Below are 18,584 nucleotides of genomic sequence, written 5' to 3' on the forward strand. Positions count from 1 at the left end.
GAGCTTTGATTATTTCACCACAATCAAGTTCACACATGTATTTGGGATTATTCAAGCACCTGTTGATCCTTGAATCCTCTTATCTTCATATCCTGAAATAAGAGTTTCTTTATACATTTTCTTGAATATTTGAATATTTGAACATTGTTTGAGCTCATTACTTAAACTGTTCCAAAGTTTAGTGCCACACACCGACACACAGAAACTTTTCTTTGTGGTTCTTATCAATTTGATCTCGAAGTTCCTACATCCCCTCAGTCTGTAACCTCCTTCATTTTCTAAGAACTGTTTTTGGATGTTGGATGGTAACAATTTCCAGCTGGCTCTGTATAAAAGTTGCGCAGTGTAAAAATCAACAAGGTCATACAGTTTTAAAAGTCTTGATTGATAAAATAGATTGTTCGTATGATCAAGATATCCGGCTTTATGTACAACTCTGACGGCTCGTTTTTGAAGTAGAAAGAGATGATGTAGTGAGCTCTTGTAATTATTCCCCCAAATTTCTATACAGTAGGTGAAATATGGTAATATTAAAGAACAGTACAATAAATATCTACTGTTGTATCCTAATATATGTTTAGATTTATTTACGATTGAAATACTTTTTGAGACTTTAGTTTGTATGTGTCTGATGTGTGGCTTCCAACTTAGTTTGTCATCGATACAAACCCCTAAGAATTTGATTTCTGTAACACGTTCAATTAAGACATTATTTATTACAATTGAGGGCTCTTTATTTGTGTTGTAGTTTCCAAAAAACATCACTTTGGTTTTATTTAGGTTCAAAGACAATTTGTTGTAATCCATCCATAGTTTTATATTATTTAACTCTGTGTTCACCACCTTTATAAGTTCCCTTTGATTGTCTGTAGAATAGAATATATTTGTGTCATCAGCAAATAATATGAGTTTCATAAGCTTTGAAACATTGAATATATCATTTATGTAAATATTGAATAGCAGCGGGCCCAGAATTGATCCTTGTGGGACACCACAACTTATCTCTTTGGTTTCTGATGTATATTCATCAAGCTTGACAAATTGTTTTCTTCCCGTTCAATAGCTTTTGACCCAAGTTAGCGCTAGTCCTCTTATCCCATACACTTCCAGTTTGTCAAGTAGGATGTCATGATTGAGAGTGTCAAATGCTTTTTTTAAGGCAATGAAAACTCCAGCTGCATATTTCTTTTTGTCCAGAGCATTTGTGATTTCCTCCACAGCATCAATGATAGCCAATGAGGTAGATCTATTTTCTCTAAAACCATATTGGTTTTCATTTATAATGTTGTGTTTTTCAATAAATAAAGCTAATTTATCATTGAATATTTTTTCTAAAATTTTTGAGAATTGTGGAAGAAGAGAAACAGGTCTATAGTTTGTAAATTGGTGTTTGTCTCCACTCTTATAGATGGGAATCACTTTGGCTATTTTCATTTGGTTTGGGAATCTCCCAGTTTGTAATGATAAGTTACATATGTATGTTAGAGGCTTAGCTACACTATGAATGACTTTTTTCACCACCTTCATATCTATATCCTCACAATCTTTTGAGTTTTTACTCTTGAAATTATTCACAATTGATATCAGCTCATTTTCGTTCACATCAGAGAGAAAGATTGAGTGTGGGATCCTTTCTATGGGTGGGTTATTGTCTTTGCTAGTTTTGCATTTTGGAATTTCCGCTGACAACTCTGGACCCACGTTTACAAAGTAGTTATTGAGACCGTTTGCTGCTTCATTGATGTCATAGCTTTGACCCTTCTCATCTGTAAAGTAATCTGGATAAGTTCGCTTTTTTGTCCCATTTTTAATGATGTTATTTAATATTTCCCAAACTCGCTTTACGTTGTATTTATTTTCATTCAGTAGATTATTGAAGTACACTTTTGTACTGAAACGTGTTATTTCAGTTAGTTTATTTTTATATGACTTATATCTTTGTTCACTTTCTCTTGTCCTCTGTTTTAAGAATTTTTTATACAGGTTATTTTTATTTTTACAAGCATTTTGTAGACCGCTGGTTAACCAAGGGCATTTGGCATATTTGTTCTTGAATTTATAAATTGGACAGTTCTTATTGTAAAGTGACCTAAATATTTCTAAAAACATTTATAAGCAATATTGACAGCTTTCTCTCTGTACACAGAGTTCCAGTTTTGTCTGGATAAGTCATTATTCAGAGCATTCATGGTTTTTTCATTTCTTAGCCTTTTGTAGACTGGTTCTTTTATAATTTTCTTTGTCTTCACATTGATGTCAAATAGTGCAAAAACTGGTAAATGATCAGTTATGTCACATATCATTAGTCCACTCATATGAGTGTATTCTATATTATTTGTAAAAATATTATCAATGAGAGTAGCACTTTGAGTAGTGATTCTGCTGGGTCTTGTTATGGTTGGATATAAACTCATAGCATACATTCTGCTGATAAAGTCGTCGGTTGCTTTATGTTTGCTGGGGTTTACCAGATCGATATTGAAGTCTCCACAGATGTATAATATTTTGTTATTTAGAGAGGTAAACATCTTTTCCATCCAGTCACTGAACACTTCTAAGCTTGACCCTGGCGACCTATAAACACAGCCTATAATGACATTTTTTCCTGAATTGTTACATATTTCAATTGTAAGACATTCCAGTATTCCATCCACTGCGACAGACAATTTATCAATTACTGTAAACTTTGTATTTTTTTCCACATATATTGCGACTCCTCCACCTTTTTTGTTTACTCTGTTCACATAGTTAAGTTCATAGTTTTCCAATTCAAAGTCAGCGTCCTTGTCGCAGGTGAACCAAGTCTCAGATATGGTTATGATATCTCAAGTGTGTGCAATTCACAGTAACCTTAAGAATATTTCACAAAACACTTATGACAATCGGACGTCCCATTTTCCTTTTGTCTTTAAGATGGCTGTACGAGTGTTGAGAGAACTGCAAGACACACCTGTACTCCCTTTGAGATGCAGTCACTCCTCCTGGGTTCAGAAAACCCAAAAACCTGCAGGACCCATAAAACTCAACCCCTCGTATGGGTGCATGTGACTAAGGCTTTATACCAGTGGTGTCAAACTCGAGGCCTCAAGGGCCAGCCTTTTAGTTTTTTTCAAAAATCTTGCCTTATCTGCTGCTGCTTATTACTTGGATCAGGTGTGTTTAGCCAATGAGGAGCTTTAACGTCAGGTTGGATGAAAAACATGTTTGACACTGGCCCTCGAGGTCTGGATTCTGACACCTTTGCTTTTTACTGTTGCTGAAACTCAACCTGACCCACAAAGAAGTAACCCCAGGTCATAATACCACTACCACAAATTGGGGGCGGGGCTATTCTAACAGGAGCAACTTCTGAAAGACCCAGAGACGATTACCAGTACTGCAAACAGTGCAAATCAAACAACAGTTTTTGTTTTAAATATCAGTGGAGGATTCCCCACACGTGTTTAGTCCATAAATGCAGCACAATGGCTAATATTTTGGAGCAGAGAGTTTTTCTACAAATATGGAGTTTTTTAATCATGCTTGCTCTACTTGAGAGAGCACTGCTTTAGGTAATTCTTCAAAATAAAAGCCCTAACCATCAACATAAAGGCCTAGTATTTGTTGCGCCACAAATATATATATATATTTTTACAATAAACAACAGTGTACAGGGCTCCAGACTAACTTTTTTCACTAGGAGCACAGTGGCCCCTAACTGAAAATTTTAGGGGCACAACCAGAAAATTTAGGGGCGCATACCGTAAATCAACTTGCTAACCAAATCTACTAATTTCCACTGTATTACTAATAAATACTTTAATAATAGATGTAGAAATTACAATGTGCTGTTTCAAATTCAGTGTCACATTTTATTCTGCACTTTTGAAGATGCAACAAGAAGGTAAACTGACAAAAGCATCGCTGTCATGACAGTACAAATAAGTAAAGAAAACGGATGGAAATTTATCTTTGTGACACCAAATAGGTGCAGCCAAGATGCACAATAAGCGTGTTTGAGATCACCCAGGTGAACTCAACGCTGCGCAGATCACCTGGTGTGTGACATATATTTTTGTTTTTGCTCCAACATCAACTGTCAATCATCACAAAAATATCGCGAGAAAGGGGTGGGAGCAAGGGTCAAACTTACCCGGACACAGCTGGAAACTGAACTGACTGAAAGCTGCCCTACAGACTACAAAACAATGCATTATGGGACATGTGTCCTGATGGTTTTTGTAGTGGAGGGATTAATTAAAATAATTTAAAATACCAATTCATTAAAAAAGGCTACATACATCACAAAACATTAAAATAATCATAAAATATATAATAACACAGATCATACTAAGGGGGAGAAGAATATTAAAACTAAATTGAATGTTAAGGACAACTCCGATTTCCTGTTCTCTTTCAGTCTTGCTGCAGATTCGCTTTCATCTCACAGCCCCCCCCGGCCTGGTCTCCCCAATGATCCAGGTGAGGTGCTGGTTCATCTCAAACACGTCTATTGTTGCATTTTCCCCACGTATTTTCAGTGTGTCTAAAACTAATGTTGTTTTTGCTCGAGCGTGTTTAAAGTTCAAGCCCCGTTAGCTGTCACGCATGTAGGTGTGGGACATTTATTCTCCTCAGCTGACCCAACTCCCGCAGGAGCGGTGTGCTGCCGTAACGGCATAAACGCTTTGATGCGCCGCCGTAACCGTAACCAAAACCTAAACCTTCCTCCGGGTCTGTGCGGCCCAGAGAAAAGTTCAGCACGGACTGCATGTATTTAGAAAATTACGAGCGAATAAATACGTTCTAAAGGAAAGTAAGGAACTCCTTAATGTGGTCCGGGGAGGGGGCTGTCAGGTGTCCTGCTTTCAAGCCCGGTCATTGTCCCGCCCCCAAGAGTCATATACCCCACTGTGATTGGTTGCTATGTCAGCTCCGCGCACGACAATGAAAAAGTGTCATTCATACAAACTGGCGGGCTGCAGTAACATTAAACCTTCATATTAAGGCAGGAACCGCAAAATATCACCTTGGGGGCCGCAAATAGCCTGCGGGCCGCGAGTTTGAGACCCCTGCTGTACACTCTGGCACTGGTACACTAGCCGCAGGTCGGAAGAACGAATCAATAGTTCGCTTACCCATAGTTCAGACGCACATATCAGGTTGTGATATTTGTCTCCGTTTCCTTCCCACAGATGTTTACGCGCACTTGATTATCTCTAGGCCCCTCCCCCTACATGCATTTTAGCCACTCCCAGTGGCTTTCCCTATTCCTCTCTCACGCAGTGGCCGCCTCACAGACAGGTATCACGCGAGAGTGTACGTGCTCGCGTTTCATGAGTATGTGCGCGAGTGTGTATGTCTGCCTGCGTCCGTGTGCGTTTGCGTCTCATTGATTATTTCATTGATCATTGACGTGCCCCTTCCACGTTTAATGTATAAAAAATACGAAGGGTGGGGGAGGCAAATTTACTGGTCGCGCATGTGCGACTGGATGTAAAATTCAGTCGCACACTCTCAAATTTTGGTCGCAAAATGCGACCAATTGCTCGCAGTCTGGAGCCCTGGTGTAACATTGATCTATGGTGAAGATAAAAATAATAACCCATAGTTCTATGTTAATTTTTGAACAATCAGCTCCAATAAGAATGTGCAGCCCAGCAATATTTTACAGTTAGAAAATCTGGCTCTTAATGTCATTTCATTACCATAATCGCGTTTCTTTGTGGCCGATCACGCCATTACCTCCAGAGATAAATGTCAGCTGGTTTGAATTTCCCTCCCATTATGTATGTTTATTGTTCACATCATGGCATCGTGGAAATGTACCATCTGTGAACTTTGAAGTAAATTCAGGCGTAGAAGAACATTTTATGACATCCACTCTGGGGAAAAAAATAATCCTTTATAGACAAACGTAGTCATCGTCTCCATTCAGTCCTCTGTCAGCAGAGTGGTTCCTTCAGTGACTGTTGAGTCAGAGACTGATTTCTTTACTGCAACATCAGACATTTGACGTCTCGCTTGGGAGGATTTTTTGTGGCGATTTCCTATTATTCAGTCAAATTTCTCCTTTATATCTAGCAATTATCGTCAAATGGACTTGCTTGTTGAGAAGGAAGCAACTGTACTTTAAAGATTTAAGGTCAGAGAGGAAATAAACAAATATTTTAAGAAAAGTTTTAAACAAATCTTTATGTTGTTTTTTTTTTTTTAAATAAAAGAAGTTTACAGCAAGAGCTCTGGAACAGAGAACTTCTTTTGTTCCCTACTGTGCTTTTTGAAGCTCCAGCAGACTTTAAACAACACCAGAGGGAATCTGTAGCTTCCTGAGCTCCACCTTTGATCTCAATCAAGTCATCAGATCAGCATTTTCCCGGCGGAGCCAAACACTCACCCTTTCTTCCTCTTTATCACAAACACACACTCATTCTCTGAAACCAAAACATGTTTCTCTTTCTTCGTGTCTCCTGTCTTATCTGCTCTCTTTGTGGAGTGCTCTCTTGACGGCGGGCTCATTTCCCATGCCGGGTTTTCCTGCTCTCGCACACTGAGGATGCGGAAGAAGATGGGTGACTCATGCAGAGAGAGTGTTATGTCTTTGCCTGCTTCGCCCTCTGTGCCGTGATATTGTCTTCTGCTGCGTGATGGATCACTGTCTGAGGAGCTGCTAAAGACTCTGCTGGTGGTAGTTGGACTTAAACTCTATTTTCTCTCTGGTACCTTACAAATCTAGTCATTAACCCTTGTGCTATCCTATGACCCCCCCCTTACATTGAGGTGTTCTCCCTACCATGACAAAGGTGGATAAAGGTGGAAAGATTTCATGTAATCCATGGACACCAGTGAAGATCACAAATCATTGAAGAAAAAAGGTTGAGCGCACTGTCTAGTGGGTCTAGATGACCCAACTCCCAATGTCAAAGTGCCTAGGAAAGCACAAGGGTTAAATCCTGATACACACAATTGGACCACATCCTCCCATCAACTCTGGGAAACTAAAGCATTGATTAAATCATCTACTGGAAGCTGGTCTCTTTCTGGCTTCAAGGATCTCTTAAGATCTTCTGACTTCAGTCCACAAACCAACACTGCAAACCTTCTGCTTGTTGCTGCACTTCTCTACCCCACAATGCATTTCTCACAGACTTTTTCTTTTGCACTTGATTTGGACATTTTTCAGCAGATAAAGCCGTCAGTGGCTTGCAGCTTTTCAAACCTCACTGGTCTGAAGACATTCAGGAGATTCTAGCTTTTAAACTCGTGATCTTTGAAATATTAAGCTGGTCCATTCTCTTTGAAAATGTTCAGAAAAGGCTTCAAAGCGGCAAAAACTTTGTTTTTCTCTCACAGCAAAGAACTCCTGAAAACTTTCATTTCAGATGGAAATATCATTCAGGCTTAATAGTTTAGCAGACATCTGGGTCTTTGACCTGTACTCTGTATTGATCATTTGTACTCTAAATACCTCAGGTAATTTATTTACAATCAAGTATTTGAATTTTAAACATTTTTTAGTCATTATAAACCTTCTCAAGACATTATTTTGCAGATGTTATTTGGTTTAGGGTTAGGTTATTGGTCCTTTTTTTCCCATTTTTGAAAACATCAAACAATTTTATACTTTACAAATTCATCCTGTAAACTATGTGCCAGCTTTTACAGGATGCTGTATTAATTGGATTGCTTTGACTGTGTTCAAATTTTCAAGTTAATTTTCAAGTTAATTCAACATTAAGGTCTTCGTCTGCAGTTTTTTGGGTTGTTCTCTGGCCCATGGAGGGTCGTAGAGAGGAGCGACCGCACCTTAGCCCTTGTGCTATCTTAGATGACCCCACCCTTCCATTGACGTGTTCTCCCTACCATGACAAAGGTGGATAAAGGTGGAAAGATTTCATGTAATCCATGGACACCAGTGAAGATCACAAATCATTGAAGAAAAAAGGTTCAGAGCACTGTCTAGTGGGTCTAGATGACCCAACTCCCAATGTTAAAGTGCCTAGGATAGCACAAGGGTCAAGGGGAGAACATGTGAGCCTTGCAGTTCCCTTAAGGCTCCCTTCCTTAAAGGGCCTATATTATACTATTCTAAAGCCTTTCAGACTATATTATATCCATATATGTGAAAATATATTACCTTTGGCACACTAAAGAAGGATTTTGTTCATGAAATATGATTTATTTTCGCAGTTCATTTTTCCACCCGGAAGTAGGACGACTCTATCTCTGAGGCTCTGCCTTTCAGTTCTTGTGGGTGCTGCCCATTTTATGACGTTGACCTAGAGGCGACCTCGGCAGCGTGACAACATCTAAACTTTTACAATGATGGATGTGCATACTGTGCCTAAAAAAGGAAAGCGTTCTGCCGATTGCGGCTTAGCTCCACAGAGAAAGTGGGTGTTTGTGTTGGCCTGGGGGGTGCTGGCAGCGCAGACTCTGCCTGGTAGGGGCTGCTTTTCCCCACTTTGAGACCTTTCAATGTGGGAATCCACTCGTTTTTGTCGATTGGGAAGGGCTGGTGCTCAGAGAGCAGGTTTTAGAGCGGGGGTCGGGCAAACTTTGGGCCAGGTTTGATCCAGCCCGCTAAACAACATCAGAGGCGCAAGATCTTTTTTTCTACTTGCCACGTAATCGAGAACGCCCGCATAGACGTGACATTTTATTCCACCCTTCTGCAGTCTGAGCCCCTATCTAAAAATCCCTGTCAAATAGAACAGAAGACAGTCTGCACTCTCTACATCGGAGTTCACCTTAGCGGTCTCACAGATTCTTTTAGCGCAATTATGCTGCTGCTTTCTTTGTAACCCTTGTGCTATCCTAGGCACTTTACCATTGGGAGTTGGGTCATCTAGACCCACTAGACAGTGCTCTGAACCTTTTTTCTTCAATGATTTGTGATCTTCACTGGTGTCCATGGATTACATGAAATCTTTCCACCTTTATCCACCTTTGTCATGGTAGGGAGAACACGTCAAAGTAATGGTGGGGTCATAGGACAGCACAAGGGTTAATCAAGCAGGGCACCCTGTTCTGTGATTGGCTGGAGACCTTGTTAATCAATCTCCACTGTGCCTGTACAGATGCATGCAGCTCTCGTCACCATTAGACCTTTGTTTTCATTCTAAGATCCTGGATTATTCTTCTATGAAGTGTGAAACTCTGAGAGTTTTAACAAGAGAGAGAAGTCTGAAAATGTTCATGTCCGTCTAAAAAAAAAGTGTAGAAGTGTGTAGTGAGGAGTTCACAGATTATTTTTAGAACGTAAATCAGGCAAAAAACAAGGGACCACTGTACTGAGTTACAATACCTTGAGGGTACAAAAGGGCTTAGGAATAAAAGAAAGACATAAGAAGTTTACAATTAGACACATCAGAAAAGACAAAAGTCATGTGACCCTCACAAGAAAAAGTTTGGAGACTTTTGCTTTGGAGCAGGGGTGGGCAAACTACATCCGGGGGCCACAGGCTAAACTACTTCTATATGAAACTCCTTAATCTGGTCCACCGAACTGGAAGAAATTATATTGATAATCCTTAGTAATGTTTTATTTTCCCTGTAATTTTCAAAGTCTCCCCATGGATATTGCACTAAAATAAACAAATTGACCATTAGGTGCAGAGGATTGTTGTGCATCCATGTGGTTTTGGATTGGGATGTAAGATTTGTTGTTTTTATTTTCCAATCAAACAGCACATGAATGCAGCATTTCTTTTAAGATTGTGTTTTACACAAGGTACATCAAATGGGGCAAATCGCTCTAAAATGATAACAAAAGCCACAGTTCTGACATGCCTGTGTCTCACCTACTTCACCCTCACTCACCCTTATGTGATGTGTAAGTGTTCACTACAACCTTTGACCTGCAGCATGGCCATAGTAAAAATGTGCTTGAAGACATTTACTCTCTACGGGTTCACAGACCGGTCTCTGACCTTTTTATTTCCTGCAGGCCACCTGCGTGCCCCATAGAGGTTTGACCATTTTTTTGCCTGCAGACAGCCCTTATTCAGCTGTAAGAGCGGTTCTGAGTACGGCTTATGATATTAACTTGAACATTTTATCATTGAAACTCAGTTCTGCGTCTCTAATGAGCAGCTTTAACCTTCAACTTGCTCACATGCATTTTTGCGAAAAACCTCTATAATCCTAGTATTACTCTCCTTTCGTTCTTAAATCTTCAGCATATTTTTAAGGTAGAGTGGTATTAGCCAGAGCATCGGAATCTTGGATTAAAGCTTCGCAAAAGTTGACTCCTGCCGTTGTGGCTGATGTTCTTTTTATGGAACTGACCTATTTCTATTTCTTATATCAAAAACCATCAAGTATTCTGTGTAAAAGTCAAATAACGTCTTTTAGTTTCAGTTGCAAAAAGCATTTAAAGCAGCTTGGGGTCTTAGACAGGGGTCAGGGTTGTTCAGTGCGCATGGATTACATAATTTCAGGCTAATCTTCAAAGCCTGACATGTCTTTTATCTCATTTCCTTGAGATTTGTCTTTGATTTCCGTTCTGTTGGATCACTCCCTTCGTTTCTTCTGGATGTGCATTGCACCCTCTTCTCCTCTGTCCGACCTCATTTATCTCAGAGCCACTCATCCTCTCCCTCTTCCTCTAATAGCCTGGTTTCCTCTCTCAGCCTCTTTATTATTCCAAGCTTCTTCATCTTCGTTTCTCTTTTTCTTCCTCCCTCCCTTTCAATTTGCCTATTTCCATTCCCTGCAGCACTCCTTACTCCTTGACCTTTCATCTTTCTTTCACTTTCATCTCGTGTCTCTGCGAGGACTCTCTGTCTTTGGTGTGCCTCCTCCCTCCCTGTAACTTCGCCTGCTGTCATCTCGTACCCTGTCTGTCCCTTCATCGCAGAAAGGCCTGCTTGATAAATAAGGCGGGGACATCTCTCTCTTGAAATCCATCTGAGCGTCTATCATGCAACAACATTTGACACCATCAGTCACTGAAACGTCAAACGTTACCATTTCACTCAGAGGCTGAAATGAAAGTCCAGCTAATAATTGTGTAAATACCTATTAAAATAATTGCAATATCAGAGACCTCGCTAAAGCCAGAAAAAGGGCTTACACTGCCGGCTTGAGAACACGGATTTTCATTTTGTGAACCGGAAAAATGAGCAAGGCATGGGGGGTGGCTTTTTACATACACAACACAAAGTTGTGGAGACAATGTCTGGCTGTATTGATGATACAAAGGAAGATATTTCTATAGAGATTAGTATGGAGAAACAAAGTAACGTCATCGTCAGTTACGTGTATCGAGCCCCTGCATCCAACCTTAGAAGTTCCACAAGTGCTATTGAAAACATGTTTGCTAATATTTCCAAAAAGGTCAAATTTCTATTTGGTGATTTTACAGATTTGTTGAACCCAAACAATCACACCTTGACAGAAGATTTTACTCAACCAATGTACAGTTTAAGCTTATATCCATTGATAGATAATATTCTCTCAAACTGCCTAGAAAACAGAATAAAAAGTGGATTACTGATGACTCACATCAGTGGCCTCCTTCCGGTATTTGCAAACTATGAATGTGTTTGTAGAGAAAAAAAAGAAAAAAGGCAAATAGTTTACAGAAGAAAACTAACAGAGGAATCAATAAATGCATTTAAATCACAAGTACAAGCACAAACTTGGAAAACCCTGTATGGAAACTTGAAAAACCGCAATGATGTATAATTAGCTTTGAAAAATTGATGCAGGACTTTACATCAATATATGAAAAAAACTGCCCATTTATAAAATCATGTTGAAGCGGAACAGAAATACCAAGAATTAAAAAAAAAAATCAACCATTATCAAGAGATCATACAAAAGAGATTATCATAACCAAATATTAGAAAATAATAAATAAAATACTAAAGGAATCTGTAAAGTATTGAACAGTGTGAAAACACAAAGAGAAAAAAAAATTATCAGACTGTTTAGTTAGTAAAAATTAGATGTTTAACAATGTTCAGGATATGACTAGGGAGTTTAATGAATATTTTGTAAAAAATAGGGCCAAAGTTAGCCGGCGAAATAAACTGTACTGTTGAACACTACATGAAGAGAAATCCAAACTCAATCTATTTGAAAGCTGTGGAAGCAAAAGAAATTCTAAAAATTGTCAAAGAATTCAAAAATAAAACATCTACAGACTGTAACAGAATTAATATGATGGTTTTAAAATGGTCATTGATTCCATTGTTGACCCGCTAACCCACATTTGTAATTTATCATTTTAAACAGGAACATTTCCACAAAAAATGAAACTAGCTAAAGTAATTCCATGACACAAATCAGGGAACAAACATCAACTAACAAATTACAGACCAGTGTCTTTACTCTGCCAATTCTCAAGAATACTTGAAAAAGTATTCCTCACAAGGCTGGAAAATTCTGTTGAGAAACAAACTAATATCCAACGATTAATATGGTTTCAGAACAAACTACGCAACAAACAATTAAAAATAAAAATATACAAGATGTCACTGATGGAACTTTACATGGCTAGAAATGATCAATATGAACGAATGAGCAAATGTCACTCTTGCATAGGTGCTATACAGAAGGTAAATGGAAGGCTTCAAGAATGAATAACTGTAAATGGGTATATTCACAATATAAAGTGGGAACATACATGATTTTTTTCTTCTATCCACTCCTTTTTGCGCACATTGTTTTGTTTTTTTAATCTATTTTTTAACTTTCGCATTTTCTTCATTTGTGTTTGTTTGAAATTAATGCCGTATACTTTTAGTCTTGTATAGCGTTCTAAGCACTTTACAGTTACAGTCCACACACACATTCACACACTGATGAATACCAACCTTGGTCATTCGACAGATTATGGACCCTTTTTTAATTTACATCACAGCATTACTTTGTCATTAAAAAAATAAAAATAATAATAAATGCTTAATCAATTATTAAAAATGGTTAAATTGATTGATTTCTAATGATATTACTTCACTTGCACCAAAAATTGAAAAATGTATTCATGATTTTTCCTAATGTAACATAATTCTGCACATATTTTAACTTTTGGTACTTGAGCAATTTTTGCTATGAAGATTTTTGAAACAGTGTTATGTCTATTTTACTGATATAGTATTATTTTTATTAATCATATACATGACTTTATAAGCAACATAATCTGCATATATTTTGGATAAATGATCTGCATTTGCCATGTTGATTTCTGAAAGATAATTGTTTACATAATAATTTAAGTAATTCATCTTTGTCATGTGCAAAAAAAAAATTTGCAAAAATAAGTTGGCAAAGTTTAAATTTTTTAAGCGTTTCAAGCAGATTCAATGAATCAATAATAACCCAACCATGCAACAAGGAAAAGACAGTCCCATTGGTTGTCTCACTGTGTGCTCTTCACATTTGACCTCTAGGGGAGCTGCAGACACAGCCGTGCTCAGGAACCATTTGGAGGTTTAAACCCTCAAATCCAACCCCTTAATGCTGAGTACCAAGCAGGGAGGCTCTATTAAAGTGTATTCGGACTGGACACATTTGGTTCTTCTAAAGTGAACCAGAGTTTGTTTCACCCGATAACTCAACCGGACCCTGTGTTATCAAACAAAAAAATGGTCCAACTGTTTTTTTCTGCCTGGTTTAAGCTTTTTATCGATCTGTCAGGTCAAGTAAAGAGTAGCCGTCAGCTGATGGCCCATTTCCATGCGTCACATTCAGAAGAATCAGTGAAGCTGTACTTGTAAAGTTCACACTCTGACGAAGGCTCGAAAAACCTTCTTACATGCAGAACACGGCACACTCTGCTGTTACCTTGTAGCTTTTAGGATGAATTATCTTTAGACAATGCCATAACACACAGCAACGAATTTAAATGTTGATCGATGGATTCAGACTCATGAAAATATTCTTCTTTACGTGATACACATTGCCTCTCACTGTTTTCCCGACAATCTACATGTCATAAACACTTATCAGTGTACCTTCTTAGCTGTCTTCTTGCCAGTAACCGCCCTGCAGCACGCTTTCACCAGAACAAAAAAGCGAGTAAATGAAATATAAAGTTTTAATGAACTAAAAGCACAGGACTTCCATAATTTCTGCCTGTAGTTACTTTACCCTGCCCTCGTAATTCCTTACCAATGAGTGAAGAGATCAAGCTTTATTCCGGAACAGGAGAGTTTCCTTGAAGGCTATCTGAATGCAGACCAAACATAAGGTTCAGGACTCATTCCGGATCAAATTAAGCGGACTGGGTCCAGATCAAACCGTTTTCCTAGTCCAGGGGTCGGCAACCTTTTTTACTCAAAGAGCCATTTGGGACCGCCCCTAATAAAAAAGAAAGCTCCCGGAGCCACAACCCGTTTTGACATCATTATATATATTATGCATGTATATATTATTCAAAGGTGCTCATTACGTCGATCGCTATCGATCGACCGGTCGATCTTCAATGACATGAGTGTAGGTCGCGGGCCAGAAAGACAAAAAAAAAAAAAAAGTACTTCTTTAAAATCCACCAGCCAATCAAAATCCACACTGAGAAGTACGGGATTTGATTGACATGTAGATTGGCCAATCGGACATCGTCTGAAGCATACGTCGCTGCAAATGCACATTATGTTCTTTAAAGAATGATACCGCGGCAGCGTGTGGGAGGAGCTACTGGTTCTGGTCCGATCTCTGCATGGAGCGATGTGTTTATCAATGCATGGTAGACACTGAGAATGTGGAGAGATCAGGTTTATTATTTTGAAGAGTTCTACTTGGTAATCATGTTTCCATGTTTGAGTTCATAAAATCATCCCAGGGAAAGTCTCTGATTCAACACCTGCAGGGAAAGCTGCGTCTCAATCTGACGCCCGTGTTTGCATCTCTCTGACAGAGTTTGAAGCCAAAGCCCCTCCTCCGCTTCTTTACCTGCTTTTCCTCTCTACCTGTTCACCTGTTCACATCCTCTGCAGCTGAGAGTTGGTTTCCCCTGCGCTCCTCAGTGTGTTCTACACAGAGAGCGCAAAATATGATAGTCGGGGCGCTCCGGCGCAGCACAAGGATGAAAAAGCAGGACGCAGATTATAGCGGGGATAGAGCGGGTTGAGCAAATGAATGGAAGAAGGCGGCCCGCTGAAGAAATATTCAATATTGTACACATTTTATTATTGGTCAGAACTATCTTTTATTTAGAAAAATCTTTTATTTTATCAGTCCAGTACGAAAAAAAAACATCAACAAAAGCTGTGTTGGGCGGTTTTTGGCTGTGTCTGGCGGTTTTCAGATGACTTTTCGGCTGGAAACCTGTGACTATCTGGCAACGCTGGCGCAAACTCTCAGTCTGTCATCAGTCTCTGCCCCGCGGTACGTCGAGTTCCCGGCAGAAGATCGGAGTGTTTATTAAAGCTCATTACGAAGCTGTTTTTTATGTGGCTCGCGCTTCGTGCGGAGCCAGCAGCGCCTTTGAAATGCCATGAAAAATGAAAAAAATAAAATAAAATTGTATTATTATAAAATACTAATTATTTTCCAAAGTCACAGGGAGCCACAACAGATGGATGAAAGAGCCACATGTGGCTCCGGAGCCATGGGTTGCCGACCCCTGTTCTAGTCTGAATTCACCTTAAGTCTCTTTGATATGACTCCACCATGGATTTGAGCCCATGACCTACCAGCCTCAGGAGGGGGACACTGCGTTTAGGCCACTTAGTTGGTCCCCCAGAATTAATGGTTAAGAGTAAAATACAAGTTTGGTACCTTAAGTTTAGGCACAGAATTGAACTGTAAAGTTGTATTTTTATGACAGGGATGGAATGCAGAAATGTAGATAATGTACATAGAAATTTAGATTTGGTTGTTGATACTTAAAATAAGTAAAGTATAATTTTGCTACAACAAGTCCTGAAAAGCATTCAGTTGTCTTAAAGTGAAGTGTCTAAGTCTGTCACCAAGACGTATCATCTCATGAATGGGCTTTAACAGGGTCGTGACCTGGGGTTAAAGCATTTCTCTCCAGCTAATTAGGTAATGTGCTTCAGAGCAAGGAAATAAGAAAAGGAAAACTGACAGAGAAAAGTACTTAGAATAATTAGTATTCATGGAGACCATAACCCAAATGGAAATCCTTGTGAAATTGCAAAAGTATTTTATTTTGAATTAGGTTCTGATAATTTTCTTATAAAACAACAACAATAATAATTGTATTTTTGATTTTGTTTAGACAGAATAAGACTCAATGGTATATTATTCTTTCATTTTATTCCTACATTATTCAGTTTGTAAATGTTTAACAAACATATACATATATAGGTTGCCAGAAAGGCCCCTTTTTCTTTACTTGACTGACATGTTTATAGTCAAACCATTTTAGATTTAGCTGTCTACATTTTTAGAAAACAAAAGCAAAAAAAAGACTCATTTAAATAAATAAAACACTCTATGCTCAATGCTCTACTTTATTTTATAGATTTTTGACTTGTTAGTCTAATTTGAGGTGCAAATCGTGTACATGTGAATGCAGCTAATTCTTGCTTCTTTTTTTCTTTAGTTTATATTTCTCTGTCATGTCCACCTATAGAAAAGGAGGAAATATTTCTATAGCTTTTTGGTTTGTTGCAATAAGATGCATCAGCCTGTGATGGTAGCCACAAAAACTTGCTGCTCTAATGTTAGCAAAATCTAGCCACAAGGCGACCCAAATTTGGGCCCCCCTGTGCCGGTCCCCTGCCCAAATTAAATACAGGGTTGTATCAGGAAGGCCATCCGGCGTAAAACTTGCTGCCAAACCACCTGTGCAAATCAGTGAAAGCTGATTTGCTGTGGCGACCCCTGTAGGGATATGCCGAAAGGTGAACAAGCAAACTGAACAAAGAAATAATTAAACGCCAACGAACCCCATTGTTGATATACAACTCTGGGATGTAACGTGAGCTTTCTGGTGGGACTGGTCTGTAAACAGCTGTTATTCTGGAGTTTACATTTCAGAATATGAAAATGTCCTTTATGTTGGCTGACAAAGGACAGCTTTTATTTTTCAAGTTTAAGTTAAATATTAATGTAGGACCAGATAATGTCCTGGGAGATCCCATTATATGCCTAACCCTGGTCTTGACTGTTTCCCAGCTGTCCCTTCACTCCTTGTTGCTGATCATCTGACTCAGGTGTTTCCACATCTAACTGACTGAACACACCTGATGCTGGTAATCTGCAACATGTAGAACAGAGAGAGCCAGAAATCAAGTAGGGTAGTCGAGCTCAAAAACCAAGGTTGGACAGCCATGCCATGGCATGGTGGTGGTAGCATCACGATGCGGGCATTCAGTCTGAACAATAATAGAAAAATATATGTGGAATTAAACTCTTGAATGTTTTAATGACATTAGGTCCAACTGGAAGTGATGTTTCCCCAGAGAACAATGGTAAGGTTCTGACCCAAACGCAATCAAATGTGGAATGACTCTAAACAAGAAGAAAATGAAGGTCAATAGTTTCCCCACTACGTCGTTTTATTATGCAGAGACCACAAGTTCTGGGATGTGGTTCGTGTACTGACCGTCATCGCTGTTGTCGTCCACCAAGATGATCTCTTTGAGCAGGTGAGCCGGCGTATGATTGACAGCCGAGTGGACCGATCGCAGAATCACAGATAAGGCCTCGTTGACAAAGATGAAGATGAGGGAGATCTGTGGAAGATCTCTTGGGTAGCTGACCTTCCTGCATCTGTAGGAGAAAAGTCAAACGGTGTTTTGAACATTAAAGTGTCCTTTTGTTCCAGTGACTTAGAACCAAACCTCCTCTGGGGAGATGCTGATGTTTCCCTTTCAGCCCGCGGTCACAAAGACCTTTTCTCCTCTCATTTGCTTTTTACACAGAGTGTGTTTTGCTCACAGGAGACCCTTTTTACAGCCTTTTTCTTAGCTTTAATGGAGAGAGAGGGGTGGTTCTAGATTTAAGTTTAGAAGAAAAGGCTTTCCTCTGTTTGGGTTGTAATCAGGAATGTTATTTCCTGTGTGAAACGATGCAGATCACTCTTTTTTTTTAATGAAATCAGTAAAAAATCTGTAAGACAGAATTCAACTTTTCAGGGGAGAATTGGTACAAACCTGAAAATATTAAGTGATGTAAACTTTTCTATAGGTTTTATTGACTGATGTACTCAGATTACAGTAATGTTAAGACAAATCTTTGCGACAGGTTTAAATGGAGTTCAGAGGCAACGGTAATACTATAAATGATACAATTAACAGTTATGTCAAACTAGTCCAACATGATTCCCTCTATGATCTAAAGATCACATCCACAGTGGATCTTCATGAACATGTGATAGTTTTTGTTTCCTTATGGAAACAGTGAACATTTTTCTGCTACATTTCCTGTTTTTAAAACATGCATTCTAGTTTATGCAAAACAAAACAAAAAGTTAACATTTCGTACAAAATCTACTTAAAAAAATGTGTATGAAAAATGAAAAGTATTAAAAAAAGTTAGGTTAGTTAAAAATAGTTAAAAACACTTGTGTGCGCTTTTTATGGGCGTCAAATATTTACACTGCAGAAACACAAAACTCAATTATTTTGGTCTAATATTTTGTTGTAACATCTCAGTAACTTCATATAAGACAAAATCAACTTTTC

The 18,584-nt window shown here is 38.7% G+C and overlaps 1 protein-coding gene and 1 long non-coding RNA gene across 3 annotated transcripts in view; one reads left to right on the forward strand and one right to left on the reverse strand.

Moving 5' to 3' along the window:
* Positions 1-18,584, forward strand: part of LOC144981539 (uncharacterized) — a 40,186-nt gene that overhangs the window by 11,798 nt on the left and 9,804 nt on the right. Inside the window, exon 2 of one of the 2 annotated variants that reach the window (XR_013647149.1) lies at positions 4,400-4,461. The exons of the other annotated variant lie outside the window; for it this stretch is intronic. This is a non-coding gene — a long non-coding RNA (uncharacterized LOC144981539). The remainder of the gene's footprint in view (positions 1-4,399; positions 4,462-18,584) is intronic. 2 annotated transcript variants of the gene reach the window in all.
* The window catches only part of galnt17 (polypeptide N-acetylgalactosaminyltransferase 17), a 41,448-nt gene that overhangs the window by 11,084 nt on the left and 11,780 nt on the right, over positions 1-18,584 (reverse strand). The window contains exon 3 of the mRNA XM_023961680.2: positions 17,504-17,670. Coding sequence (XP_023817448.1) covers positions 17,504-17,670 — 167 coding nt within the window. The remainder of the gene's footprint in view (positions 1-17,503; positions 17,671-18,584) is intronic.

The sequence above is a fragment of the Oryzias latipes genome, chromosome 13 (genome assembly GCF_053564925.1).
Source record: "Oryzias latipes strain Hd-rR chromosome 13, Olatipes_Hd-rR_3.1".
Classification (NCBI taxonomy): Eukaryota; Metazoa; Chordata; class Actinopteri; order Beloniformes; family Adrianichthyidae; genus Oryzias; species Oryzias latipes.